The sequence below is a fragment of the Copadichromis virginalis genome, linkage group LG16 (assembly GCF_057382275.1).
Source record: "Copadichromis virginalis isolate Kocher_CV1m ecotype Utaka linkage group LG16, C_Virginalis_male_GT1.1, whole genome shotgun sequence".
Taxonomy (NCBI): Eukaryota; Metazoa; Chordata; class Actinopteri; order Cichliformes; family Cichlidae; genus Copadichromis; species Copadichromis virginalis.
This window is the reverse complement of record NC_140633.1, coordinates 35,005,349-35,033,327: the sequence shown is the minus strand read 5'-3', so window position 1 is coordinate 35,033,327 and position 27,979 is coordinate 35,005,349. Positions and strand designations below refer to the sequence as shown.

Genomic DNA, 27,979 nt, shown 5'->3' with positions numbered 1-27,979 from the left:
TAATGTTTAAAGTTCAGGTAAGTAGTGAGATGGAAATACATCAGAATACCAGAGTTTGTTTTTTCTTCATAATCCAATCATAATCAAGTGATCACTTTTTTCCCCTGCTTCTTCTTTTTCATCTCCTCCAAAGAAAATGTTTGTGAAGTCAAACTAAAGCCCAACAATGAAAGCATGAGCCTCTAATAATCAGAGAACAGAGGTGAAAATCCACAACAGATTTACCAGTCAGCAGCAACAAGGAATACTTGGCTATAGTTGTACCTTAATCTGATTAATGTAAACAGAAAAACCTAAAATAGCGTTACATGAATCCACTGAACTGCTGATGATCAACTGACCTAAATTTCTAGCTTAAACCTCTACAAATGTTTGTTTCTATACTTCTTTTCTGGCGCAGGTACAGCTTTAATATGTTAAAATCTGTACATCACTGGTGACTGCATTACAAAATTGCAGATTAGTTTTGCAATAAACGTGGCCCCAGGTACCACAGTGCGCTTCCTGTTAGCTGCCTTAATTATTACCAGGTTCAAACACCTACACACACTCAAGAGCATACTCTACAGCCAGTCCACATTGTTGTTCTACTTCTCAAATGTTCACCTTTGACCCTCCTTGTTCTCAAAGTCTAAGGCATTTCCTTGAGTGAGGTCACCTGTATTAAATTATTGTCTAGCACAAAAGCAGAATCCAGAGAGGGAGACAAAAGGTAGAAAGCTGTTGTTGAGGAAGAGTGAAGAATATACTTTATTTAAACAAGATGGTACCTAAAAAAAATATAACAAAGTGTTTCTTAACAGTCAAAAACTAAGATAAAATCCATGAAACAAGCCAAAGACTCCAGTATATTTGGTTAAAGGTCATTTTAATCATAAAGTAACAAAAGCAAAAAGTCATGGATTCGCCAGACTCAAACAAACCATGTGATAGACATGACTTTGGGATAAGCAGAGGTTTAAAGGACAAGTATTAAACTTTCTAAGAGGCCAGGTGGGTTAAGCTCTTCAGAGAAAGTAATATTTCTACTAAAGTGGACACAAATGTTTAATGAGCATGGTGTCTAATGTCACCAATGAAAATGTAGATAAACTAACTTTACAGCAGTCTAGCAGCCAGTATCCCTGGATTAGGTAGAGTAAAATGAGGCAATCTAATTACGTTTCTGAATTCCAAACTTCCTGTCACAGAAAACCAGAATACCATGGGAGGTTTAGGACCAATGCGCCCAGTGAAGCATAGACAAAGCTGAGGGGGTCCCTCAGGACCAAAAGGGGTGGGTGGGGGTATTACACAAAGCTCAACATCTCTTGTAAATCAATGAGCAAGAGTTAAACGTCCCTTTTTGTTGTTCATGATTTTTCATCTAAGTCACGACTGTGAGAAGAAGCCACACAAAGATAAAGATGACAAAACTCCCCAACATGTCAACAAGTGGGTCAGCATCAAACCCAGAATGTAACTGTGAGGCAAACTCACTCAAGGGAGAGAAAAAATATTTGGGGTAACATAAACGCAGATGTTACGGTTAGGAGTGGTGATGTATTTCAAAGGGGGCCACACATGCGGAGCACTTTTCCCCAATCAGAGGTAATCTTAGGCAATGGGATTGAGGCAGAAGCTAACTACGAACAGAGAGAGACAGAAAAGGGAGAGTGGAAAAGGAGATGAGCTCAGAGAGCGTGTCGGAAAACGGCCAAAAGTAGACAACATCCAGGATGACAGTAGGTACTACACAGAGATATGCTAACCCACTTCTATGTGTTGCAGCTGTGAAGTTTTTGGGCTTCTTATCTATGTTTTATTGCCATTTAATCTTTTTTTCGGTAAGTGGCTTCCTTTCCCGTTAGAGCCAACTTTTCAACAACTCAGCTTTCGATTAATACATAACTGTGATGGCTTTTTGGAAGACTGCATGCATTTGTAGAACTCCCAAAATCCCTCTGTCTGCATAGTCAAGGACTACACAAATGGGCACTACCATGAGACCATGCAACTTGCATAAAGGCATGGAGGCTGGAGTAGTAACAACAGGCTTGCAGCATGTTTTGATTTTCAAGTCAAGACAACTAAAGACCACCAACCTAACATTCTTCAGATGACACAAATTCCCAGAACGATCCTTTTGAGACCCAACTCTGACACTACAGCGTCTGTACGTTAATGGATATCGATCATCCGGAGGAGTTCTTTGATCCCTCGAAACTGTGAAGGTTCAGCCGACGTCAATATTTGCTCCGACAGAAGTGTGAGGCCAATATGTGAGACTGTGGTTATAGTTAGATCAGAGGCACCTGGTCACTGCTACCGACACTCCGGCACATATCCTATCAACTTGCCTGTTTGGTCTAAAGGCCAAAGTAAGTGGGTGTGTTAATAACCTACTGCTCCTGAATGTCAACAGGATTTGCATGGCTTTTAAACTTTATAGGCTGTGGGCTGGTAAAGGGCATTTCATTGCTTTTCCAGGCCCCTACAGAGAAACCTGATTAAAAAAAAAAATTGAAAAAAATCCCTAAAACCCTTTTTGGCATTCATTAATTATTCAAAGTGTCTGGCGGAGGGTCAGCACTCTACTGAAGGTCTTCTTTCAAGGCCTTTCTCATCATCCGTAAATACTTTGCCCTCCCGTTTCGCCCGCAGCATCTTCTATTCATTTCCTGCGTCCTTCAAGTCGCTCCTGCCGTTTCCTATATTTCTCTAAGCATTTCTTTCAGCTTGAAAAATCTTCCTTTATCCTGCTCTGACAAGAGGAAGCCCTCCCCATTGGAGGCTAAGGAACAGATCTCGTCTAGTTCCAGAAGCCAGTCTGTTTCCTGAAGCTGAACTTACTCGCTGTCAGGTGCCCAGTCTCCCACTTTGTATCATTCTATTCTACAGACCAGTCTCTTCATAACAGCTTTTGCAGCTGTACTCACTTTCCCATCTGTTCAAGGAGGACGTCTACAGTATGCAGACTTCATCATCAAATGGACAGTCCCTTTTCTGTTTTTATGTTTAATCTTGGAAAAGAGATTTGTGGCAATGGGTCGCCTCGTCTTTGCAATGTAAAACACATTCCTTAAAGACAAATTTGAGTAAATCATAGGCTGAAAAAAGCCACCATGACGCCTCCTGTCTGTTTGTCAACTCAAGTTTAGCACTGTCACCCTCCCCATCTTGGTTTTGTTAGAACTCAAGCCTAATTTATGTTAAGACATTTGTGTCTCCTCACGTCTTTGGCAGAGTCAAAGATTTTGGGTATGCAACCAGCCCAGTCCAGACGTGCTTGCTTTTGGTTCACCAAGAGTTAGTGCAAAGCCCAACGTTGACTGGCAGAATGCTGATTTGTTGAAGAGTTAATTAAACAGAAAAGTCAGCAAAAGCAGAGATAGGAGCATGAAGATAAGCTCAGTGGGGAAAATGGTTGCAGTGGACAGATTTTACTGTTTTTAACACTCGCTTTCCCTCACTATAATCAAGTTCTTTATCTATGATGACTTCTATGTTCCCTGTGACAGGGGTTAAAACTAAAGAACCAACAACAGCATAAATACGAAAGTAGCCCAGAGATCAGCTGTTATGCGTATTTTGATAGTGCTGCACAGATGCCAGCCCTTTAAATTAGTAAACAGCATCTATAGTGGCTTTGTTGGCACCCACAATCCCTTAAAGTGCCAATGCCCCTAAATGATGAGATTTAAGCCTTAATTTAATTTAAATAGATCAATTATATAAAACTTTACAACCTTTACAGCTGGCATAAAAGCCACAATTAGGTTTAGAGATGAAAATAGCCTTTTAAACATATTTCTTTGTGGTTTAAAGTTTGGAATTTTAATATCAGGGCTGACTCGCTCTTTCAAGCGAACATCAAGTTGACACTAGAGGAACTGCTGCTTATTATTAAGCACTTGCAATGAAGGGAGCTCGACTTCAGGAAGACGTTTCACGTGTCATCTGAGAGGCTTCTTCAGTTCTAAATACTGATGGAGAGTCCCAGGCATTTAACCCTTCAAGGGGTTTTAATAACTCTGTAGCTGGAACTGAAGATGCTTCTTAAATGAGATGAAACTTCACAATTCTTCAGGTCTTCATGAACCAAAAAGAAGTCCAGCTACCTTCATTGCAAATGCTTAAAATGACCATGACCTAGATGACTGGGAAGCTACACAGACTGGATAACGGGTTTATATTTCAGCCCTGGAAGTTGCCATTGGGTGTTTTCCAGAGCTACACATTTTTAAGATATCTCATTCAACAAAGTTTCTAAATGAAAATGTTTATAGCTTTAAGAAATCCTTCAAAAGGTCAGAAGTCATCACAGAAAGGGGCGAAAGCTACACATTTTCAGTCACTTCAGGAAGAGCAAAGTGATTGGAGCTTAATATTCAGCTCTTTTCTCTCCTCAGCATTTCTTCAGATCGATCTGGCCTTAAAGTGGCACTGTCCGTTTTAGGAAATTTCAGAAATGATCATGCACAGACTCCTTCTCTTTCAGCATAAAAAAAAAACAAAAAAAAACAAAAACAACTTGATAAAGGATTAGTCTGTCCAGCAAACAGGTCAGAAGGGTGCAAAGCTCGTATAACCCACAACACCAGGCTGCTGGAATAAGGTGTGCCCAAATTAGGGCCATTTTAGCACCAAACAAAGATCTGCTATTAACACTGAATCCCGCCCCCTTAAGTGAGCTCGCTTTGTCATACACCGCTCTGATGCAGTCAATCAGTGACCCAGAGCTTAGCTGGGGGGCATTGAGATTCTTTTACAACCCCCCCCTTCACCTCGCCCCCCGCTCCTCAAAAGAAAGAATGGTAATTAACTGATGAAGAGCTCTGTAAGATTATCCAGTCCTCACGCCAAGAGCTGCAGCTCTGCCAGTGGTGTGCAGTCATGTCCCAAAGGACCACTGCAGAATGGGGAAGGATGGATCTCAATGGTCTATTCAAACCAGTCTCCTCTTTCATCCTCTATTCAGCTGAAAAAAAAACGTGGAGAGCAGCAAGCAATGTCGTATATTTGAGACAGGAATGTTCTTTCATATGAGCACAAATTAGGAAAAGCACTCACAGTGTTTTAAGACATGTCGAGACCGTAGTCACAGCACATTTAGGATGGACACTCACACACGCACAGAGGGCACACAAGTGCACAAACAACCCCTCACTGTGAGCGGGAATGCGCGGCAGATTGAATTATACAAGAGAAAGCAAAAAATAGCTGTGTGTCCCAACCACCTAGTGCGAAACAGAGCGGGACACAGGGGGAGTGAGGGAGTGGGAATGGGTGAGTAAGGAGAGCATTTAATTCAACTCAAAGTCGGAGCAGAAAAGTTTTCAGCGTGCACACGGAGCAAAGAAAACACAAGAACATGTTACTGAAACGAAACAGACAGTGCAGAGGTTTGTCTCGCGTTTGCACGCCCTCCCGTTCTCCTTCATAATATCTCCCACATTCAAATGTGTCACCGTGCCAAGGCCCCCCACAGCCGGGGTCCCAACCCTCCACCCAACCCCCGAAAGCAGACCACCCAATAGATCCCCTGAGCAGGGCTCCCAAATAATCTGAAGCATAAACCTTTTTTTACAGAAAATATCATGCCCACTGCATCGTCACACTATGTCCCACGTGAGTCAGCCCTACTGACTTATACACATGATTTCACTCTGACATATTAGAGCTGCAGAGAAATTGTGCTAAAATTTCTGCTGTCAGACATCCTGTGAACTCCTAAAAATATCTGACTGGAAACTTTTCTCACCCAGAACATGCAAGACAGGCAGACCCAAGTGCGTGCAGGTCCAGCCAGAGCTGTGGGCAAGCTGAGAGAGACAGACGGCATGGTGACGGACAGGAGTGATGCTGCTGCTGGGGCTGCTGCTGGGGCTGCTACAGACCAGTGGGCTTCCTTAAGTTTAATCCAAGAAGAAGAAGAGTAGCCCAGCACTGCAAAGCCATGACCATCCAGGACATAAATACAGCTTCTTCTTTCTGCCTCTTCCTCAGTGTCCGGCTTGCTGTTTTCCCTCTATGTGTCTGCTCTAAATTGGATCCTTACTGCCTCTCCTCTGCTCTGCGCTCGGTCTGCCTCCCGTTCTCTCTGCCGGGGAAAGGTTCACAAAGGTTTTTTTTTTTTTGGTTTTTTTAACTGAGGGGGGTCAGGCTGCCCCTACCTCTCCACGGGAGCAAAGGGGGAGGGGGTATAGTCCACTTATTATCCATCTCTTTTGCGCCTCCTCTCCCTCTCTCTCATCCCATGTCTCCCTCCCTCCTTAGCCCTCTAAGCCTCACCACTTTTAATTTCATTCATCCCTTGATCCCACCCCTCCCTGCTCGTCCCCCCACAGCATCCATGGCACTTCACCTCCCTCCCACCTTCTACGCCTCTCTCCTGCATGCTTTCCTTGTGCATTTCTGTATTAAGCCCATTTTAATATTTCATAAACTCCACGCCGCCTGCTTTTACCTACCTACCTTTGAGGTAAATCTTCACTGACATTTCTCCTGACATCAAAAAATGCAACTTTCAATCACTCTGGAAATCAAAAATAGGCACATGCAATTTATTTTTTCTAGTCTTTTCTCAAGGGAAATTTGCACCAACTCCTTTGGTACCTGCTTTCCTAAATATTTAAATTTAAAAATGTAAATAAGAAAAAAAAAGTTGAGTTGCCACTTTCATGGTTTGCATAGAAAATACCATCTTGTCTAAACAAGTGCAAACCTTACTTACAAGTGGTAGACAGTTTGCCTTCAAAGTAAAAGTTGCTCCTTTTGAAATACGTTGGTTGTAGCCATAAGGCACAAAACTTTTACTTTGAAGGCAAGCAGGCTGCCTTTCCAGTTTGCATTGCAGTTCTCAGTTTTGCCACCCCTCATTGACAAGTTGGCAAGTGCTTGCAGACAAGCTGTGTCTTCCATGCAATCTACAGAGCTCCCATGGCAACCTGCTCACAACCAAAGCAATTGCAAAGAAGTTTTCAGAGCAGCACAACATGCCTCTTTGCAATCCTAACCATGATCACGCTGCTCTAAAACAGTATCTGCTTGTTATGCCACGCACCATCAGCTGCAACCTGACTAACACTAGGAGTGTGAAATGGCACAAGACATCACTGCAATAATGAATGAAGGAATGACCAATTTCATTAAATGATTAAATAGTGATATGCGATTGCGAGTGAGGCGCCAACCAGTCTCAGGGTCATGTTTGTTTCTACTTTAAAGTTGGTCATTTTAACATGGTAGTCTATGGGGACAGCCTCTGGTGGTCATTCCAGGAACTGCAGTTTTGGTGCTCGATCAGTACATTGAATTTGACTGACATTTTATCTCTTGTGTGCAGAAATACAAAAACAAAAACAACATGCTTGGTTAGTGACAGGAAGTGGCTTTAAACAGACCCCACTCCCTCTTCACACTTTACAAAAGGGAGAAAGAACACAGGGGCCAGGAAGTAAAAGCTGCCTCATTAAGTTCTCACTGCTCATCAATGACCATGTTAGCCCCATGACTCTTTATCCCTTTCTGCAGGTTTTTCATGCACATGCGCGCACACACAAACGCACACACAATCCTCCATACTACTTGAGCCTACCCACGTGTGCACTCAAACCCATCATTTCCCATCAGAGATAAACAAAAACACTCAGAAAAATCCCAGCCCACAATTTCCTCAAAACATAAATACATGTCATTTAAACTATCAAGTTCACCACATTCATATACACAAACATCCACCAATAACCACCTTTTCCTTCTCCACCCTCTCGTGCACATCTTCACAATTTTCTCACATGGTGTGTAAATACACAAACCCACCCACACACAGAAACAGTCATGCATACTCACCCTTTGGCACAGAGGACTAGTGGCCCAGTACTTCTTGCAGGCCACCACCTACACAGACATTCGCTAAAGGATACGAGGTTACAGACGAAACGAAAAACACACGGACACACACAAGGATGCAAAGCCTGACACAACAAGAAGTTATATAGTACGCATGGCTTCAATTCACACTTTCAGATTAAAAACTGCTCTTCAAGAGGACCACCTGTCATCAGCACGAGTCCTAGTTGAGTTTATAATTGCTTCAGTTAATGGTGCTTTCATTCATTAAATGATAGCATTTAATTAGAGTTGGATGGTTTAGTGGTCAGTGAATTATTACCAATGACACAGAGTTTTCAAAAGTTTGTAAGTTTTAGACACATTTTAATTAAGATTTTGTGTTATTGAGTTTTGGCCACTTAGAGGCAGCTAAAGCCCCATCACACAGTCCAGCGAAGTCACGGATTATGATAATCCCTCGTCGCTCATTGCCATCCAGTACATACATCTACTTCCACCTTTGCAGTTCAGGGTGGGGGGGCTGAAGTTTATCCCAGCTGTCACGGGGGCAAGAACCAGTGTACACCATGGACAGGGTTAACACAGAGAGACATAACTATTCATGCTCACATTTACACCTACGGCCAATTTAGAAACATCAATTTAGCCAATATGCATGTCTCTGGACTGTAGGTGTAAATCAGACTGTGCAGATTACAGGGATACAAACTTCAGCCATCTAGTAGATTCTAACCCAGGACCTTAGGTCTAAGGAGATTGTGCCAACCCCTGCACTGCTGGTCCCAGTCAAAAACGAGAAAGAAGCCAGGGAAACATCAAATGTGGAGAATTTAAATATTAAGACTCCTTGTTTTTGCCTGCTTTTTTATTCTATTTATTTATTTAAAATATTTTAGTATCTTTTCATAGCTAATAGAAGTAGACATCTCAAATCTCTCATTGAGAAGCCTTTGCTTTAATGAAACGCAGCTCCAGCAGCAATGCTTATCCTGTCACACTTGCACAAAAAAAAAAAAAAAGGACCAAACACAAACTAACTGCAACTTAACATTCAGCACTTGAACATCAACAGTCCTGTGAGACTTTACACTGTCTGGCACACATGTTGATGGGACAGCACAGCTGACATGTTGCTGGAAATCAATTTGTTTTTGGACGTCATTTAACACCCCACTGTTTTTCTACATTCTAAAAAAAGATATAGAAATTACTACCTTAGCCTCTTAAATTATACTGTGGCAGAGCTGTAGGTGGCAAGACATTGGCTTTTTGACCACATGGTGTCATGGTCCTGGGCCATGTGGGCCCAGTATTCTTAGTTTTCATGTATTTTTGTATTTTGTTCTTTATTTAGGCCATGCTTCCTGGGTTGATCTGTTACGTTGTTCCTTATGTGTTTTCCCTTCGTGACTCTTACCCCCTGTGTGCCCCTCTGTGTATTTATGAGCCCTTGTCTCTCTTTGTGTTTTATTCTATGTTTTCCCCAGCCCGTTATGTCTGCGTTCTCCCCGTGCTCTCTCTCCTCCTGTTTGAACCTCTGTGTACTTCCTGCTTTACTTTGCCCATCTCCCATCAGTGTTACGTTCACTCCTGCCGTGTCTTGTTATGATTATCAGTGTCACCTGTGTTCCCCGTGTGCATCCACTTCCCCTGATCATCCCTCATGTGTATTTAGTCTCTGTGTTTCATACAGTCTGTGTCGCGTCGTCTGTGTTCCCACCCTCCGTGTTTCCATGCCTGGTCTGTTGTCTTCCAAGCCATAGCCTCACCATAGTTTGTTCCCAGTTTAGGTTTTTGTTTAGCCACGCCATCCCTGCTGTATTTGCACACCTTGTTTTCAGCCATATTAAAGGCTCGCCTTTTGTTAAAACTCACTCCCGTCTGCTCACTTGTGTACGCACCTGGGTCCATTACACGCATTCTCCACTCGGTCCGTCACAGCGAACCGTGACACATGGTCAGCAGCTTGATTACCATCTGAGAAATGACAGGACAGGAAGCTTTGTTTGTTTACTTCTTTCTTCTTGCCCCCCATGTGTGATATCAATCCAATGACCTTCCCAATCATAACTGTCAGAGAATGACAGAGCACTGAAGAGTTGTCCAGCAGAGCTTAGCTGTGCTGAAATAAAAGCAGTCACAGCACTGCACACTATGTTCTTGCATAAAGTCATCCTCCACATTATCTGTCAACACACTCTCATGTAACAGTGCATGATGCATAATTTATTTTTTTATAGTCATAACGCCTTCTATATACAGTAACAGAGGAAACTGTATCAAGTTAATGAATTTCTACAAGATACTCAAAGTCTTTTTTACCCCAGTCACATTATTTCACTATAAGGCCACCAAAAATCAAACAGAAACTAAGTGCAGCAGCAGCACCTACTGGTGGTTTTTGAACAAACTGCATCCCTGATTTCTTATCAAGTATTTGTTCAAACGGCGATCGGCCAAAACAATTAAAACCAACGCCCAACTATTGTCCAGGTTCCCCTTTTGCCACCAAAACAGCTCTAACCTGTTGGGGTGTGGACGTCATTGGGGGTATCTGACACTGCTTTGTTTCCAGTGGTTGGACCCTACGTGGATCGGGCTTGTTGTGGTGCAGCCCACAGATGTTCAGTTTGATCTGGGGAGTTTGAAGTCAGGTCAGCTCGGGTTCACGAGCAGGTTTGCGGTGTGGCTGGATGCCCTGTCCTGCTGGAAGTGCTGCACAGATATCCTAGATAGACCTCTCTGCATTGAATCATACCTGTTATTAACCTCTGTCTCTCTTCCACAGCATGTCTTTTATCCTGTCTTCCTTCTCTCACCCCAACCGGTCGCAGCAGATGGCCCGGCCCCTCCCTGAGCCTGGTTCTGCCGGAGGTTTCTTCCTGTTAAAAGGGAGTTTTTCTTTCCCACTGTCGCCAAAGTGCTTGCTCATAGGGGGTCATATGATTGTTGGGTTTTTCTCTGTATCTATGAAGCGCCTTGAGGCGACTTTTGTTGTGATTTGGCGCTATATAAATAAAATTGAATTGAATTGAATATCAAAGTAACATCCAGAAGAATGGCAGCTTTTTGTAACAGGATGAATTATATTACTCATTTCACCTGTTAGTGGTTTTAATGTTGTGGCTGTTTGGTGTAGCCTGGCGATAAATTATAAAGCGGGACTACAGAGACTGAGGGATTGTAATGCAGGAAAGGAAAGAAGGGCAAATTTCTACGACTAATCAGATCACTCAATTTGTTTTAGTACATCTTTAACCTTGACCATTTCGGTTTCTTTTGTAAAACCAGAGCCAAGAGCGGACAGCGAGACAATTAAGAAGATTAACTGCTGTCGGATCACTGTCCTTGAACCACGTAAAGACGGATAAACAGCTGAGTGAGATCAAAGCTGCCCAGCCTGTTACAACGGGCTCAAAACAAGAGACAGAAGGAAAAAAAGACTGAACTGATAAAAGAAGAAAAAATAAGCAAAGGCTATCAGACATGGATGAAAAAGAGGGCGGGAGAAACAAAAAACCCCTGAAAAAAAAAACAAAAAAAAAAAAAACAGGGGTCTGTAGTCAGTGATCACATAGATGAAGATAGTAGATAAGCAGGCGGATAAAGGGAGAGTGAATGTGCAAACAGCAGAGGGGTGTGTTCTGTGATCTTGGCCGATGTCCTGACGTGCTACATGAAGGGGAGTTCACTTGTTGACAGACAGAGGAAGAACACACTCCAGCAGGCCACACACACACACACACACATGCACGCGCGCGCACACACACACACACACACACACACACACACACACACACACACACCCCTGTGACTCCCATCTGTTGCAAACAATGCAGGCCCGCCGCCCTCCCTTTGAGAACGCTCACATGTGTGTGCACGTTTTTCCTCTGTTCTTTCTGCTGAGAGGAAGGACCGTCCGCCCAACACCAGAACACACCGACCCATGAAAGCAACAATAACACGGCTGCAGTACACGATGTGAGGCATTTCAGGGTGGTCAGGCCTATTCTTTAAAAAACTCTAAGGTTCATTAGTGAAAAGGCCCTTTAAAGCCATAGATGACCCAGGTGACTCCATCTGTTATGTCCCTTATTACATAGCAATACTAATAACAAATAACACTTGCTCGTTTTTCCACTTTCTAACACATCAGCTTTGAGGACCAATTGTTCACTTTCTTTCTGACATGTCCCACCCACTAAAAGGTGTCAGCGTTATTCACCTCACCTGTGAGTGGTGAGGTCGGGGCATGTTAAGGCCAGATTTAATGCTCTTTTTAAGCAGTTATCACATAAATAATAAAATGCATTAGCATTGGTTATCCAAATATCCTCTCCACCTACACAGATTCACCCAAATGCACAGTAAACTTATTTCTACAACTCTCTCTCTGCATTCCTAATACTTGCAATCTCTTCAGAGTATATGACTTGGATTTTTAATAGCAATTACAAATTAATGAAAAGAAACCAACCAAAGCAAAGCCATGAGGATCTGATCTTCCTATTAGAGCCTTTAATATCCTCCAGGGGAAATAAGTAGCAAGCACAGCAAACAAACTGTTCAAATTCACACACACAAAAAAAATCTTGTCATGATAAGAAATTCGTTTTATACTTCTGACCAGAATGAGATAAGATATATTACAGGATCTATTCTGTTCGTAATAAGGTTGGATGATCTGATATCCTCGTGTCGGTGTTGTTCCCACATCATCATAATAAATGTTGTTCCAGGTTCAACATTGCAAGTGACCAATCACATTGTTGTGACGTCCCCCTTTTCTGCCTTTGAAAAATACCGCCTTAAAAAAAATCTACTTCACTTGCGAGAAGAGAAACCGCTTCTGTCCGCCGATCCAGGAACTTGAATTCTTTGGATTTCAGGATACTTTTCTTTAATAAACGGTAAGCATTATACATATTGTCCTTACAGAGGCGGTTTCTTTTCTCGCAATTGAAGTAGATTTTTTGAAGGCGTTTGTTTTTTTCGAGGTCGCGGATGACGTCAGGAGAAGGTGATTGGTCACTTGCAATGTTGAACCTGGAACAACATTATTTATGATGACGAGGGAACACCACCAACACGAGGATATCAGATCGTCCAATAAGCACATCCGCAATTTAAAGATACTGGCTGACAGATAATTTTGACGTCAAATAAGAAAGTCACATAAATCAAAAACTAATAAAATAAGCAGTGCGAGTACAATATTCAAATGAATGTTTCAAATGCAACAAAGGGCTGAGTGTAGCAAGTGGCTGTGTTCATATGAGGATGTGTGAACTAACACACTAAGCAGTGGCTGCTTTTACAGGATTAATGGTTCTCTTCATCAACACAGGACCTACAATCAGAGAAAGTGCCATGTCAAGTCAATCTGCTAATATCCTGCTGTTTTGACGTGTCTGTGCCAACGCGCTTATCTCTCCAGCTCATCATACCATGCCAGGCTGCTGAGGATCACACAAATATTAAATTTCCTTTGTCATTTGGCAACTGCAGATCTTAATCACGAGAATAATAAATAACTTCTCATACATCTTCGGTCAAAGGCTGTGAGTCATTAAGTTTCATCAGCGATCACACCCAGTGTTCTCTATAGATGAGCTAAAGCTGCATCTAAATCTGTGGCAAGTTTCCCTTCCTGCAAAGCATGCTCATAATAATAACAAAGACAATGCACCATTGTTTAGAATGCATGATTTTTGCCATGTTCATCACATTAGTTTTCAGTGTGTTTGCTTTTTTAATATTATTTTGCTTTGATCTGCTGGCCATGTTTAGACATTAGGTTAAAGACAAAAAACCCTAACTGGTGCAGTTAAGGCACAAAAAAAACTGCTTGGTTTGGCACAAAAATAAAAAATAAAATAAATGAATAAGAAAAACTACTTACCGTAGGTTATGAAAAGATTGTGGCTGGGGTTACACATGCCCCCTCCTACATTGGACCTTGCACACTGAAAAGTTGGAAATGCCAGCTCTGTCTTTATAATGCAATGACCTGGTCCACAACCTGCCACCTTGAACATACTGTAAAGGTGACAAACTGGCAGCTTTCTAAAGCCTGTATACCTTGACTTGAATATTTTGGAATATCTGTCTCAGTTCATATTATAATCCTTCCAATACTATCCAAGCATTTCAGTCAAAACCACAAATGTAAACCTCGCTGTGGTGCAAGAGGAAATTCAAGAGGGGCACCAGCATCATTAACCTGCACTTTCTTGAAACCATGAGGTGAATTTCAGCAGGTAGACATTTCATTTTGAACCAAACTGACAGACTGACAAAGTGACACTGCTACACCACTAAAGTGTGGTCTTAACCCAGCCCACCTCAGCACTAAGCTATAAGCAGCAGCTAGAGACACCAAAAAAAAAAGGTCAACTTCAATATAAAGGTTCCTGCCTCTTAAATTAACAAAATAAGACATCAAAATGATATTTTATTGAAGGTAAATACATCTAAAATACCAGCTGTACCTTGTTTTTGCTTTTCCCTGGCTTCCAGAAAGGAAAGATGCAATAGAAGAAAAATTTTGCCCAACTGAAGACGGTGGCGAGACACCAGCCTAGTCCGCCCATTCTCTCGTGAAAAAACAAAAAAAACAAAAACCTCCTCGCGTCCTCTACCGTATCCTGTATCTCCTTGCTTTGTCTCCCCTCCCTCTCTAGCCTGCCCTTCAAGAGCCGTGTCCAGAGGTGCAAAGACTAGCAGTGTGACCTGGAGAGAATCCCAGAATGGCTTTTCATCCAATCCAAGAAAAGGTACCTTTTTCTAGTGTTTTAAAAAACTGGAGATCCCATAAAGTGCACATTACTCGTAAATGCCTTCTTCGCTCTCTTGTCTAGCATCCCTACAGCATCCCTCCATCTTTCTGTGGATGCTGCAGGATCTGCCATTCAAAGCATGAGGAGGAAAAAGATTAGGAGAGGGGAACTCAGAAGTGGGCGGTGGTGGGATGGGTCAGGCAGAGCAGTCTGGTTAAGAATGAGGCACTTATAGTGATGGAAAAAGGAGGGGGGGTCTTAAATTTAATGTAGAACAGTGGGGGGATGGCTTGAAGAGAGAAAGAACAATAAATAAGAAATGTGTTGAGTGGACAAGCAGTCCGTCGTCACAGTTCAAATAATGATGTATACTACAAAGCTGGTATGCTCCAGCTGATAATTCAAGCGCTTCATGTTTGAGGTTTGCAGTGAAAGAACCTAAAAAGAATAAAATGAATGCAGTATTTGGACTCAGCGGAGGATGCTGGTGCATTTGGAGCTTTCAGGGTTTTTTTTTTTAATGAAGACTGGCAGATTCTGACCAATCATAAATGGTGCATGGAGCCTCTGAACCAGTTTGCATCTTGAGTGATTAGTTGGGTGCCTAGCTTTACTTATTGGATAAAGTGGAAGGCAATTGAAATCAATGGCTCCTAACTTGCTTTACATTTGAGGAAGAGCAAGAAAGTGTGTGCAATTACAAAAGGAGGCTTGTGATTATCCAAATTCTCTGCATTAAATTTGCAATTTCACCCAATTTAATCACTGATCATGAGACAATTTACCATTTAAAGAATTCAGAAAATGGAATAGTTGGCTCTTTATTTGGAAAACCTCCCAACCGCAGCTCACTTTCATTGCTTCCCCTCAGAGAACTCAGAAAAGAAAGACTGACTCTTTGGTGAAAAGGCCATAAGATAGGCCGTTAAGGCCAATTTGGGTATATTCTTAGCTTTTTGTTCCCGCTCTGTGGTTTGTTACAGTCAGCCTTTTCCATAGCCTGCCACAGATTTTTTTTAAAATGTCAAAAAGATGTTGGAAAATGTGAAGATGGTTACACTTTGATATCTGGTGTGCCCATCTGGTATGACTTTAGTCCAGAAATCCCAATTGTTAACAAAAAATAACCCTAAGTAAATGAGGCTGTACGTGTTCAAGGAGTTTATCCTAAAAAATACACTTACACAATAGCAAACTTTTTACACTACAATGAACAACCCCAGGAAGCAACAAACATTTGTACATGTACAAATTAAGAGTCACTTCTTACAATCAAAATAATTTCGCATTGTATCAAGATAACTTTACATGTAAATGAATGCAAAAAACGAGAGTGAAACATGGCAAATATTTAGCAAATTACCAGTAAATGTTGTTGTTAAGCTGTCAGATGTATTTAAGTAAAGCTTAATAATTAAGTTGGACTCTTATCAGTTTGATAGCAGGTAATTATTTAGCTTACCCACATAAATGATTTCCATCAAACCTGCTGAAAAAAGAAACTGTTCAATACCAACCTAACCAAGTCTAACTAATCAGTTCAAGCCTTGATTGTGCTTTGCTGCTGACCCGATGGCCCAGTAGGTGTACCAGATGCACTCCATTTAAGTTGGCTTAAAGTCTATTGGCTGGGGTGAATGCATTGTTGGTCTAAAGCAAGTTCTTAGCAGGAGCAGCAGGCGTGTGGACATCCGCACGGACCCTCGAATTCATCACCTAATGATGAAATGTATATCACTCAGACTCACGCGGACCCTTGAAGACTTATGTGATAAGTATCCTAGCTCAACTATCCATTAGCAAGTTAGCTACCTTTTCCCCCCATTTATTTATTTTTTTCAACAGATTAAGAGTTTAAAGGTTTGAGTGATATAACCCTACAACTCCCTGCAAAAAATTTTAACACCTCGAGAGTTAAAACTTTCAGGATTTTATGCTCCAGGAGATCAAATTTAATGATTTGTTTCCCTAGTTTACTCACCCATCTCCACTTTCCCAACTTCCCATAGCTAAAGCTGACTTGGACACATTTAGCTTACTTAAGCATTTCTGACAAGCATTCATTTTAAACATAAATGTCCTGATATATGGACAGATGCTTTGTGTATTATAGAGAAAACAAAACTGCCTGGGGAAACTACAAGACCTCACTGCAAAAATGTCGATATGATGTGTGACGAGCAATTACATTCATGTTTATGCAGCCTAAGACTCAGGGTGTAGAAGAGAGAATACAAATTCTAAGCATATAAATAAAAATGCAAACAAAGCACAAATAAGATTCCAGTTTACTTTGCTGCACAAGCAGTGTGCTTGTTCTGAAGACACTTGCAGATTTCTACAAATTTTAACATTTCAGTTACTGAAACACAAAAGGGACCATTTATGTATCAAAGAAAAATAACATAACCAGAGGTTTCGAATAAGAGCAATACTGCACATTTTCCAGAGCATTTAGCAGATATGTTATTCTTGCAGACACTTTGAGAGTGAAGCTACTGTAAGTTCTCACGTGAAGGAAAGGTCTCACCATTACACCAACCTATCAAGAGCTTTAAGCTTACACAATACTGGCAAAGGGAGAGAAGTTCCAGAGAAGGCGCAGGGACAACACTATGCACACTTCCTGCCTCTCTGCGGGACAAACAATGGGCTGGTTTCACGTCTCAATCTGGCAACGTCAGCTCTGTTGTCCATTCTAGGAAACCAGACAAGAGGTGAGGGAGTGAAGGGTCATTGTTTCTGGGAGAATAAGAGGGGAAGTGGCTGGTCATGGTCTTAATGTGGGAGGGTTCACTGGGATGTTTTACTCACAGCTGGTGGCATCCATTTGTCACTTTAATTTGATATTGTGTATCAGTAAAATGCAGTGGATTTCTAAAAGCACTGATAAAGAAAAACTGTTTTAATGCCATCTGGGTTATACTTTTTTCCACCACTCAGGAATTACGTCATCCCATTTTCCCAGAACATCACATCTAACAATGCTGCGGGGCAACAAAATAACGTCTAGCATATGAACTCAACATTGAAAATGTAGCGTTTTATATTCAATAGGCATCGCCAGTTAGTCGCAGCCTTCTCATGAGACTTATTAAGTGCAGACGCTGCGCTGCAGACTCTTTCATCTTTATTCAATATTTTACATACATTTCAGCTGTCAGTAGTGAGTGCCAGTCTGTGCCCAAGCCTTCACTAAATCATGAAGGCCTTGCTGGTTATATCCAGTATGCACATGACTGCAGTAAGAGACCGTTATTCCTGTAAATACGCCCAGGATTTGTTAGCAATCACTGCATCACTAGAAGGCAGAACAAATCTACAATGAAGTTAACTAATAGCCAATAATACCATTTGCACTGGAGACCCATTTGTTTAAATATTCCACTTCATATTTCTGCCCCCAACAAAGTGGTTGTGATTGATGCTGCAATTACCTCCTGCCCCTCCCATTATTGATCTAAGGCGTTTTTGGGATCGAGAGCTTGGCGGCTTTAAGCACATGGCAGAAAGCCATGAGGGAATTAAGTGAAAGCTAAGCTCATTTCATCTTTTGACATAGCACAGAAACACTCCTCTATCTTAAGTCGGCAGATGGGAGCAGTTTTGGCAAATTAGCAATCATGGAAAATTCATGTGTGGATTGGTGACAGAATGGAAAGCACATGAAAGATGCTGGTTTGAGAAAAGCTATAATCCCAGCTGCTAACCCAAAGCTTCTTTAGGTGGAAGAAAGATTTTAGTTTTTAACCTGCAGGCAACTGATACTACAAATCTGAATCCGCGTACGAGGTGAAATTTGGAAAAATGTTATTGTTTTATGGAATATTTTATTCCATAACACTTTAAAGGTAATTTGTTTGGAAAAAAATGTCAGTTATGGGTTGTTTTTGGTTGTTTTTTAGGGATTTGGTTTACGGAGGTCCAAATTTACTGGTAGGTTTAGGGTTTACAATGAAATTCATCAGAATTTATCCCATTTTTCCTACATTATTTTAGATGCATACGGCAACTATGAAGCTAATAAATCATAAGTGTACAGGAAGGACTCTCTAGCAACTTCAATCCTTTGTAGGGGAGTAAATTACAAATTCCAAAAAGGAAAGGGTGAGATATTTAACCTTTACTTATCATCTACACGAGCAGCCACCACACATAAAGTACACAAAGTCACCACTTCACCTTTGGAGGAACTATCAGTCTGCCACTGAGCAATCATCAGCTGTCTCATAAAAGCCCAGACGTGGCTGAAATGGACAAGCTGTAGGCCAAGGTGATGAAAGCGGTGAACATCCATTTTTAGAGAGACAGCTCTGTCATACCTCACTTTGAAGTCCTCAGTGTGAAAGTTATTACGGTCTGTGAAGCCATAAAGTAATTACTTCTGCGGACACCTCCACATCAGAGGACAGGACGAAAGAAATGGACGAAGCAAATCAAATCAAATCACTTTTATTGTCACATCACATGCATTTCTGGATGTGTATACTAAATATTTTTCTACGTGTGTGTGTGTGTGTGTGTGTGTGTGTGTGTGTGTGTGTACACATATTTTACAAATTAAATAGAGTAAACAATAAATAATAATAAAGCACAGACCGTCTCTGAGCGAGGTCAAAAAACAGACAGACGGCACAAGGCAAAGTGTTTGTCATAAAAAACATTTTATCAGGTTAAAGTACAGGAACAAAGTACTTCATAACAATGTCGACTTTTTTTAAGTGGACACAAATCAAAAGGGCAGAAACCACCTTTCAACTGCAGCCCAGTCTCACAACTAAACGTGAAACAGAAAAATGTATCTACTTTTTGTGTTCATCGGCAGAAATTATCACATTTTCCAGTCGGTGAACACGAATGTGGAAGTAATGTATTTCAAAAGGAATTTTGAGTCACAAGGACATATTTCTATAGTGAAAGCAGGGAGACTTCACCATGGCAACAAACAAAGAAAAGCTTTAAAAAGCGTGGCAAATCTTGTCATGATCTTTTTCCAAACCTAACCCAGTAATTTTAATGCCTAACCAGTAATAATATTTCTAATAATATATTTTAAAATGATGTGTAAAAATCTTTGGCTTCAAACTTTGGCCTCTAGCATGATCAGTAACACGAATCGCTACAGCTCCAACCTCTCCAACTTCTAAATATAGACATTTTGTTTTCTCTTTTTTCCATTTATTTCATGTTCAAAAGATTAGCGATGAGAGTCCAGGTTGTCTGCCATCCAATGCAATTCATTTATTTTAACAAAAATATACTTGGATCCTTGTCTATTACTTCTTACATTTTAATATTGAGGTATTTTCGAGGGGACTTTTATATATTTTAACACAGCTGAACTATGTTTCAAACAAAGCTCATAAATACAACACTTTTCACCTCTTACAAGTCCAAGCAATACTGAGCCTGAGACAAATGGAAACAATATAAGCACTGTGACAGTCAGACAGTGTCTTGTCTGTCTCTTTTTATTTCTAAAGCAGAAAGCAGTGCATAAAACAATAGGAAGAGCAGCTGAAACAACACTAGCAGTCACTTTCCGCTGTAAAAATGACATCATCTACAGCACAGAAATCAGCTGTATGTAATTAACCTTGACAGCAAATCAGACTAAACTGAACTTTTTACAGTTATCTGCTTTACAAGTGGAACGAAGGACCCTGTTAACAACAATTTTACAACCTCTAACATTCCATGAGAAACAAAAGCCACGACTCCAGCCAAAAGCAGGATAATGATTAAACCTTTCAGTTTTAAAGTCCTGCATGGACAGTTTGGATCAGCATGAGTCATCCTACTTTTTCACTCAATAAAAATGTTTACAAACTTAACCAAGATGTAATACCACATGTGAAAATTGTTTTTTGTCAGCTCACTTACACAAAGGGGAAAACTGACAACAGAAATCAAAGAGGCCAAAAAATGTCGCAACAATCAGAGTTTGGAACATTGGAAAGTGGTTGAAACAGTAACCTGAAAAAAACAACAGCTTTGATGCTGTGCATGCTAGGGCTGACCTCAACACCAGGAGCAACACCCTGATCACCCACAGTTTAAAATGACATGTTGCAACAGCACTTACCAGCCAGAGGGACATCGCAGTTCACTTTGAAGACACCTGGGCAGTAATTCCCTTTAACAGATCCGTAGCTTATTGAACACCGAGCTAGCTTTTCTGGGATTAACACAGCTCTGTTAGTCCCCCACAAAGTTGGATGCACATACCAAAAAAAAAAAAGAGCCTGACAGTCTGGCCCTTATCCTGACATACTTCCTGAGCTGTATTGTTAGTGCAGGGAGAGGAAACACGCACCGTGGAAAGCCAGTGTCAAGAGATCATAACATGGAAAGTGAGAATACCAGGAGCTATTGTTTGTTCTGATATTTTTTTGCATTTCTTGTAATTTTGCCAAGGTCAGAGGTTAAGATAAAAACAGCCAGAGTTGCTCTCTAATAATCTGTTAGAATCTACAACTTTGACAGATGCTAGCACATTTCAAATCCAGCAAATTATAAAAACTAAAAATTTTACTTCAGAAAAAAAAAGCTTAAAAATCATATAAAAAGTTCAATTTCTGATTTGTTACTTAAGACTCATCATCATTTTTTATTTTTTTTTGGGGGGGGGGGGGGGGGGGGGAAGCAGTAAGTATAACTAACTTAAAGACAAGCTAGCAAAGAATCTCTACATTCCCACAGACAAAAACCTGTATGTCAAAGATGTAGTCACTATGACCTCACTGACTATAAACATGAGCATTTTTGTCACCATCACAAGAAAGTGAGAAACCAAGGACCTTATGGTTCGACAGTGGAGATATAAACCACAATATTTCTGAGTCTTACTGTATACCATGAAGTTATCTTGTATTTTACTCAAAATGGGACCATAAATTACAAAATTAACATCAAGCTGTAGCAACTAAAACTTGAAATCAGAGATAGCATCAGCAAATCAGGAAAACTATTACTGATTTCATTAATTAAAAAAGCAGTGGGGTCATTTTCTCATATATTTTCATACAGTTCAGACTTCTTTTGCAGCCAACAGTTGTCCCCTGTTGGCCATTAGAAAAAACATGCAGGTTCAAGGCACTTAAGCATTGGATGACAAACAAAAAGTTAATTGCATTATCTTCAACAGTAATACTCCCATTCAAAAAAATCCAAATTTACGGCATGTTTTTGACTTTAACAACATTCTACTGAGGCTTCAAACCAGTATACTAAACTACTAAGACCATAAATCAAGACTTAAACTCAACAAGGCTTAATTTTTCAACCAGAGTTGTCACCCACTGCTGGCATTAGAAAGTCAGAAGATTTAAGGCACTTTATATGAAGCTTAAAACGTGTAGGTCAGAAAATTTAAGACATCAATAAACTTCACTAAACAGAAAATCTCATTCAAGACGTCGGTGATACATTTACCTTAGAAACAGCTCTCCTACTGTTTGATACTTTTGTGCAAAGTCCGGCACTCTCGCTTTTAACTAAAAGCCAGCTTCACCCCTTCACACAAATTCTAAAACACATCAACAATTAACCTAACATACTTTTCTCTGAGAACATGCAAAATCCACAGAGAAGGAGCGATAACAGGCGTAAGCATTGCTCCGCCATCTAACAGAGTTTGGAGAACACAGTTCTTATTTAGATTTAATGGGCTTAAAATCAGAGGTGAGCTCTGTGGGGCTAAATCTTTTTGAGATCTCCTTCTTCTTATAGATGGAGAGATTTTTGTGAATCTGGCAAGTTTGATGAATATAAGAATTTTTTAAAAGGGCTAACAGAGGAAAGTGCAAAGCTGAGAAGTGCAATTCTCTGTGGGTACTGTCTATAACATTATGCTGCCCTTTTTCCTTTTTTTCGTGTTACAGGAGGTAGGAAACTCTTCTAAACAGATAAATTAAAGCACTAATGTGCTGGCCGAGGTGAAGAGGTCGGCCCTTTGCGACAGAGTCTTTTCTTAAAGAACTAACTCCAAACTAAACAGCCTTCTCTTTTGTTTTTTTAAACAGACCCTTAATGGAAACCACCTCAGGCCTGACAGATTCATTGCTACTTGTCCGTGAGTTAGGAGGGGACTCTTAGAAAGCAGAGTATGCAGACTGTGAGCAGCCCGAGTGGCATGGAACATTAACATCTCCCTCCAGTTTCCTTTTCTCTTCTCCACATGACTTTTACAAGCTTTTGAAGAAGGAAGGGAAATTTACTTTGCTGGGGGACCCAGAAAAAAAGAATGCCAGATTCATTCATTAAAGATGTAGACAGCCAAAAAGAAAAAAGAACTTGCTGGGTCTGCTGCAAATTCCTTCCACACTTAGTGGAAGGTACTTAACAATGTTTTAATTGCTTTTAAATGGTTTTGGAAGTGGGAACATCAAGGGTTGATCAAAGACACATCTAAAACACGAGTACCCATCAGCAAATTTTGCATGACGGTCTTCTTGCTCATCATAGATTGTCTGAACAAAATAAACATATAGTAATAATGTGGACTCCGGCTCATGTAGGTATTGTGGGTAATGAAAGGGCAGATAGGTTGGCTAAAGCAGCTGTTAAAAAAGTAGATATAGATGTACAGATACCATTGTTGAAAACTGAAGGGAAAAGTATAGTTTGGACAGAAAGTAAGAACTTCTGGCAAATGGCGTGGGATAATGAAACAAAAGGAAGACATTTATATAGTATACAAAACACGATAGAAGTTAAAAAGAGTAGTGGATTAAATAGTAAGGAAGAGGTTATTGTAAGTATACGAACAGGAAGTGAAGTAAGAAGAAAAGTCAGGAGATGGTAGTAGTGCAACGTCTTTGGATGCAAGCTGTCGTTAAACATGAAAGAAGAAGAAGGACGCATCTAAAACCTGCAGGACACCGGCCCTCGAGCCCTGGGTTTGGACACCATTGCTATAAAGGATGGATCCAGCTCTGGTGATGTCGCCCACTGATTTCTGAGATCCAATTCTTAAGCCTCAACAAGAATGTTTCCACCACCTTGGTTGCAAAAAAGCTAACGAGGTGTACATCTTACCGAGGAAGGGTTGGTCTGTTAAATCGCATGCTCAAAAGACTTGGGATTGACAACAATTGTCCTCCTTTTTAAAACTTTTTTTTTTTTTAAATTAAATTCAACATGACCCAAAACAAGTGACTGAGCCCATGAAATCAGCAGGAGAGTGTTTACATAGGACAGGTCAGAAAGCAGTTTTCCCCCAAAACACAGCTATCGCCATCTGGTGGCCTTCAGATAGAACATAACTTTTTAGGAACTTCGGCATTGGGTTTATTTTTTTCAACCCAGAAGCTACGTCCATTATTATACTGTCTTCTGGTTTCCCCCTTCATTTGTATTTTATATATATATTTATGTACTTGTTAACTTATCCATCTGAAGACCAGAGTTAGCAGAGTTAAAGGCATGGCCAGTATGACTGACAGGTGTCACCACCACTGATTCAAGACACTGAGCTGGACTTCTTGACTGTTTGTGTGGATTGCTTTCAGCACTTTGGTCAGTGGTTGCTGGGTTTGAAGTGTTTTATAAATTAAGCTGGCTAGGCTGGGCTTGGCCTTGCATCCATATAGTTTGAGGAACTATGCATGCTTGATAATCAAAAGGCTAGCATTCATTTATAACCATTACACTTCACCCCCTCCTCCAAACAAATACCAGTGAGTGATTTCATGGTCCATCCTTCACATTCAAAAGGTTTTTCCTATAAACAGAACAAAGTAAAAATGAATGTGTTTGAAAAACATTTCCGAAAAGTCTCAAAGTCTGTTTTTGTGATGGTATTGAAAGAAAAAACAAAGTTGCACTTTGTTTTCGTAGACCATCAACTTCCCACATCTATATACCCACACATCTAGCTTAAACACAATTTTCATAACAGTGTAGCGGCAGTAAACAACTATAAACACAATGACTGACAGCTTAAAGCATGAGAATGTGTTTCTGTCTGTGCATGTTGTAGTAGATGGAGGGATCCTGTGTGTGTTGTAAACACAGTGAAGCTCTGAGCTTAAACCATATAGGATTCATTCTTCCTAAAGCCTTTCTAAACCCCCCCACCGCTGGATCAAAGCCTGTGTTGTGGGCTTGGTTTGTGACGCAGGGGGGTTACTTTTCTGGCCGGCTGTTATTGTCCCTGAAAGTGCTAAGCCATGAGTGAGGCCTGTGTGGTGAATGCTGCTGCCAAGAGGAGTGTCTGAAATGTTTGTAGTCCTCCCTGCCATGTGTGCTGCGGATAAGGCAGAAGGCCTGGCTTTAAATTGGACGTGCATGTTGCATGACCTCACATTTGTCATGTCTGATTAAACCACACGAACCCCACATAAAAGCCAGCTCTTGCTTTAATATAGATAACAAAATACAACACTGACTGCCCCCTGCTGGCCTATTTTCTCCACAGTCACCAAATGGATTAATTGTTTAAGGAAAGACAGAAGTTTCTGACTTAGTGGCGGAAATCATGAACATGTTGCTCTCTATGCAAATGTTAGGAAGCCACATGGTTAGAGGCTCAGACTGTAAACATAGCAATGCTGCTTCAAATAAACACTAGAAGACCATTTCTATTACTGTGCCCTATTTCACTTCCAAATATGACCGCAGAACAACAAAATATGAAGATGATAAAACAAAACAAAAATAAAACAAAAAAAAGAAATGACACCAGGCACCAACCTGAGACTTTTGGGTCAAATTCCAAACCTTTGTAAAGTTTCTGTTTCTGCATTTTTCAACATTTTCAACCAATAAGATGTTAACCTTCACTGTGAGTGCTTAAATTATTCTACACAATCAAAACTAAACGTGTGTTAAACAGAACACAGTAACCACCGGTCACTAGGGGACAATGTGTATTCCCCGACTGGTTGGCTAGTTGTTGCTGAAGGAAATCTGTCAAAGAGGGTGCTGAACTAAAAACCTTTTTGTAATTGCTTTAATTGCTATTAGGCTGCCATAGTTCAACATAAAGGGCATGAAAGATGGTGCGTTTTCTGCAAACACTCACCACTTATACTCCGAGCTGTGGGGAATCTGGAGAAAGTGCAGCACCAACCAAAAACAGATAACGTTCAGCTTCAAAGTAAAAGCTCTGTCTTACCATTTCTACCAAAACATTTCAAAATGGGCAACTTTGTTTTGGGTTTGCGTTTCACAGCTTTAATTACGCTGCTCAAGCAGCTTGCAAGCGATTGCAGAGATCCTGACATCTTCGAAGGTTGATAATCACAACAACCTTCTAGCAAGGAAATCATTCACATAGACGTTCTCAATGCAGCACGATATACACCTGTATGCAACCAACTTCTCCTACCGACAGCCAACATCCATTCACCAGCCAATCATGGATTACACACTTTTCCCTAGTGAGAGGTCAGGTGGTCACTGACTCGTTTCTAGTCCTGTGTGACTCCACTTCTGGACACCATTTACACCATCACCAGTTTTTCAGTCAAAATAGACAAACATTTAAAAACAAATTCTCTCAAACGTGCAGTCATTTTTTTTTTTTTTTTTTTAACTTTATTTAATAGAAAAATAGATTACTCTGCAATCGGTCACAGTAATACTACAGCAACTACCTCTGCCTTCACAGAAGTGGATGTCAAAGATGTTACCAGGTACGCGAAGACACCAAACGCAGCAGGTATACTGGGGACTTAAGAAAACAGAACTGTTGACTGACAGCTAGCGGTGAAATTTTACACACTGCAATTTTATACTCCATCTATAAAGAAATGACACTATAATAACAATATATTATTCCTTAGAGTTCCAGTTTAAATTCAGATCTTATTTTCATTGACGCCATTTGTTTCCCTTGCACGTGCTGTCACACTTCCAGAAAGTCATAAATGCAAGAGTGTTTGCAGCCTCCACCCTTTAGCCTTAAGATTTATACACTGATGACACTGAAAAATAGATTTCAGTTACTGCACTGTATAAAAATGAGGCTAAGATTACCAGCAGACCTTATAGAAGTAAAAAAAAAGTTTGTGTGTATTTGTCTGTGTGTGGTGGTTGTGGCAAGGACACCCTGCCTGTCAGCCTTAGATGTGATACACCCTCTGAACATGGAGCTGCATTTCTTCGCAGCACCCACTGTAACCCATGGCGATGGCGAGCCTGCCCAGTAGCCAGGCATTATGCAAATGTAAATCACGCTTGACTGGCCACAAGACTGTGTGTGTGTCCATCGCATGGCTTCACATTTCACCCAAACTTTATTGGTGCCAGTGGTCTTTTTGTCTGCTTTAATTGAATTAACTTCTCAGAAACAGACCTTTGCAGGAGAGCGATGGGACGTAGCATAGCCATCAACCCGGCACGGGAGCTTTTAACTGTGTTTATACTGGAATCATTTAATTCTTCTGAAGGAAAGGAGGGGGGGGTGTGTCTCATTTACTTCATTTTATAACTTGATAATTCTTATTTTTAAGAGCTACATGACACATTTGTCACAGTCACAAAGCAAATGCATCGTCAGCACCATCAGACTCACTCCCTTTGCTTGGAAAGAAAAAAAAAAAAAAAGTAATTTAAGCTCCTGAAAAAATTTTTCCTCAATCAGCGTGCTGGCTTTAGAAATGCATTCCTGCATGAACAAACTATTTTCTGCCAAAGTCAGAAGAATTTATTGTTGTTTCACAGGACATTTTTGTCTCTGCTCCTCTCACTGGTTTACAGTGGGTGGGGCTCGCTTAGCCTAACTGTCGTCACATGTTCCTGCGCATCAATCAACATTTAGCAACATAAAATAAATCAAATCTGACTAAACCACAGCCACATAAATTAGCCTTGTTTTTAGGTTAATAGACGTAGAGGAATGTCACAAATTGAATGCCAAAAAATAAATAAATAAAATACAATCAACACACCATAAGTAACACTTTAATTTATGGTAATTATTCCTCAATTTGAAGCTATGGGCATTTTTGTGTAATTACGTGAGTAAGTCTCAGTTTAAGGTACAAAAACAGTCAATGGTAATGTCCCCATCTGCTGGTTAAAAAGCACAGCATCATTAAACCCACATCGAGGAGACCTGAGCTCCACTTTGAAGGGTCTGAAAATCTTCAGATAAAATGCATCACTCTGCTGTTGTTTTGACTACAAGGCGCTGTCTGAAAGAAGGAATGCGTTCATCCTTTCTTCTTTCACTTCGACTGCGGACAAAGTGTCGTGGTGTCCCACCCAGATGCCAAGCAAACAGCGTCACATGGTTTCCTCTGGCAGATAAAAGGGTTGTGGAAGTCCAAATGTTTGGCCAGTGTCTAAGATAATGTAGCGCAAACAGGTTTCTGCCATCTCTATGTGTTTGATTTATGCAGACTCGCAGGCGTGAA

At 40.7% G+C, this 27,979-nt stretch overlaps 1 protein-coding gene across 8 annotated transcripts in view; it reads right to left on the bottom strand.

Moving 5' to 3' along the window:
• tns1b (tensin 1b) overlaps nt 1-27,979 on the bottom strand; it is a 191,391-nt gene that overhangs the window by 146,926 nt on the left and 16,486 nt on the right. Inside the window, exon 1 of one of the 8 annotated variants that reach the window (XM_085434580.1) lies at nt 14,328-14,941. The exons of the other annotated variants lie outside the window; for them this stretch is intronic. Within the exon in view, the coding sequence (XP_085290706.1) occupies nt 14,328-14,429 (102 nt within the window). The 5' untranslated portion in view covers nt 14,430-14,941. Of the gene's footprint in view, nt 1-14,327; nt 14,942-27,979 lie in introns of those variants that run through there. 8 annotated transcript variants of the gene reach the window in all.